Raw genomic sequence first — 2665 nt, 5'->3', positions numbered from 1 at the left:
AGGCCGGGTGCTCACACCTGAGCGCTGAAGCGGGAGGGAGGGCGGAGCCGCCCCACAAGCGCGCGCACAGGCACACTCACAGACACACGCACCCCCAGCCGCGCGCACGCTCCTCATTGGCGGGAGGAGGAAGGCGGGGCCGGCCAGACCCAAAACAAACAACCTGCGCCCAGCTACTCTGCGGCCGCGCCGCCGCGTGGCCTCCGCCTGGTGCGCGCCCGCGGGGTAGCCGCGGCCACCTAGGCCACCTCGTTCCCCCACCCCCTAGCTGTCTGCGCCCAGGCCCCGCCCCCAGAGAGCCGCCGCAGGGTTATATTGGGCCGAGCCGAAGGTGGAGGAGAGACTCAGCTGCGGCCGGCCAGCGCGGACATGCTGCCCCAGAGGCCGGGGGCGGGAAGGCGGCTGCGGGTGCAGCGGCCTCGAAGTCTCGGCTCCACGGGTGCTAGAGCCTAAAGGCTCGGTCCGGATCCTCCTCCAAGGGTGACGTGCACACCATCCGGCTATATTTCCGTACCCCGAGAACGCCTGCCTGCTTGGGACCTGGGTCTCCAGTGAAGAACCTCTCCTGAACTCTTTAACGGATAGCAGATGCTCGGGCTTCTTTCCAACAAGAAATTCTTCTAAGCCCCGCGCTCTCGGCACTAGAGAGGGTGAAACTGCAGCCCCCAAAAGCATTCACCCCTAAGTCTGTAATCCCCGAACTAAAGACAGCGCTCACCCAACTCCTCCTGCACCCTTTTTGGTCCACCCAACTCACAGCCCCTCAAAAAATAAATCCAAAGGAAGAGGACTCTTACAAGGAAAAGTGTGTCTCTCCGAAGGACGAAGGAGGGTTCCTGGGAAAGAAAGGCCAGGACACGGAGCTCCGCGATTGCCTCTCCTGCCCCTTCCTAAGACTGCGCTAAAGAAAAGGGTACGGCACCGGGAGGGGACTGGGCATGAAGTTAGAGGTGTTCGCCCCCCGCGCGGCCCACGGGGACAAGCCCGGCAGTGACCTGGAAGGTGCGGGTGGCAGCGACGCGCCGTCCCCGCTGTCGGCAGCCGGCGACGACTCCCTGGGCTCAGACGGGGATTGCGCGGCCAACAGCCCTGCGGCGGGCGGTGGCGCGGGTGATCCGGCAATCGGCAGCGAGCACAGCTCCGACAGGGGCCCGGGTACCCAGGACGAGGGCCCGGCGGAGGCGACAACAGCGGCGGCGGCTGCAGGCAGAGCGGAGACCGGCGTGACAGGTCGGTGCGCTGGGAGCGTGGCGGGCGGCGAAGGCGCACGCAGCAAGCCGTACACGAGGCGGCCCAAGCCCCCGTACTCCTACATCGCACTGATCGCCATGGCCATCCGCGACTCGGCGGGCGGGCGCCTGACGCTGGCGGAGATCAACGAGTACCTCATGGGCAAGTTCCCCTTTTTCCGCGGCAGCTACACCGGCTGGCGCAACTCGGTGCGCCACAACCTCTCGCTCAACGACTGTTTCGTCAAGGTGCTGCGCGACCCCTCGCGGCCCTGGGGCAAGGACAACTACTGGATGCTGAACCCCAATAGCGAGTACACCTTCGCCGACGGGGTCTTCCGCCGCCGCCGCAAACGCCTCAGCCACCGGGCTACAGTCGCCGCACCGGGACTTCGGCCCGAGGAGGCCACTGCCCGCCCCAACGCCGCGCCCCCTCCACCCGCGCCCCCTACCCCTGCCTCTCCTCAAGCGCGCTCTCCTGCACGCCAGGAAGGGCGCGCCAGCCCCACGGGCAAGTTCTCCAGCTCCTTCGCCATCGACAGCATCCTCAGCAAGCCCTTCCGCAGCCGCCGGGACAAGGACGTGGGCCCCGGGGTACAGGGGGTACAGTTGCCGTGGGGCACCGCGCCTTGCGCACCGCTGCCCGCGTATCCTGCACTGCTCCCCGCGGCTCCTGGTGGGGCCCTGTTGCCACTCTGTGCGTACGGCGCAGGCGAGCCGGCGCTGCTGGGCGCGTGCGGGTCTGAACCTCAGCCCTCAGCGCCACCGCCAGCCCCGCACCTCCTGCTAGCTCCCCTTTCTACCGCCACCCCAGCTAAGCCATTCCGAGGCCCAGCGGCTGGCGGCGGCGCGCACCTGTACTGCCCCCTGCGGCTGCCCGCGGCTCTGCAGGCGGCCTCGGCCTGCGGCCCTGGCCCGCACCTGCCCTACCCAGTACAGACACTTCTGGCCTAAGCCATGCTGCTGAGCCCCGAAACTGTTGGTGCCGTCGGGTAGAAGAAGAATGCGGGCTGTGCACTTTCTATCCAGTGAAAAGGAGGTTTAAAAAAAATCAAACGTGCCTTAAAGCTAAAACATTTTGACAGAAGTGTTGTAACTTAGTCCAGAGTAGTTTCCCTTGTTTTTGATAACTTTACAGAGGACCAAAGCAGTTTTTATTATTTTAAGTTCTTGGCCGGGCCTGTCCTCTCTCCCTTATAAAGACTTCTCTCTCCTTACTACCCAGGCTGTTCCCTACTCCCCCTATGTTTGTTGCACCTTCCATGGATTCATCCCCTCCCCCCAAAGCACATCAGGGAACCATTCCATAGGATAAATGATAATGACTACTGTTTGGGGTTTATTGGACCCCACTCCTGTACGTATGTGGTATTCACATGTGCGAGTGTGAGAGAGGTGTCAGAAAACCTCCGTCACTTCTCTGCTATTGACCAATG

At 63.9% G+C, this 2665-nt stretch overlaps 1 protein-coding gene across 1 annotated transcript; it reads left to right on the top strand.

Moving 5' to 3' along the window:
* Positions 1-938: 938 nt before the first annotated feature.
* Positions 939-2364, top strand: FOXQ1 (forkhead box Q1; the record flags this gene model as incomplete). The annotated part of the gene is made up of 1 exon (XM_081293748.1): positions 939-2364. One exon carries the CDS (start codon positions 939-941, stop codon positions 2181-2183), a length of 1245 nt encoding a protein of 414 aa, XP_081149874.1. The 3' UTR covers positions 2184-2364.
* Between the last annotated feature and the right edge of the window lie 301 nt (positions 2365-2665).

Source organism: Spermophilus citellus, assembly GCF_964194105.1.
Source record: "Spermophilus citellus genome assembly, chromosome: 5".
Taxonomy (NCBI): Eukaryota; Metazoa; Chordata; class Mammalia; order Rodentia; family Sciuridae; genus Spermophilus; species Spermophilus citellus.
This window is presented reverse-complemented; position numbering and strand designations above follow the sequence as displayed.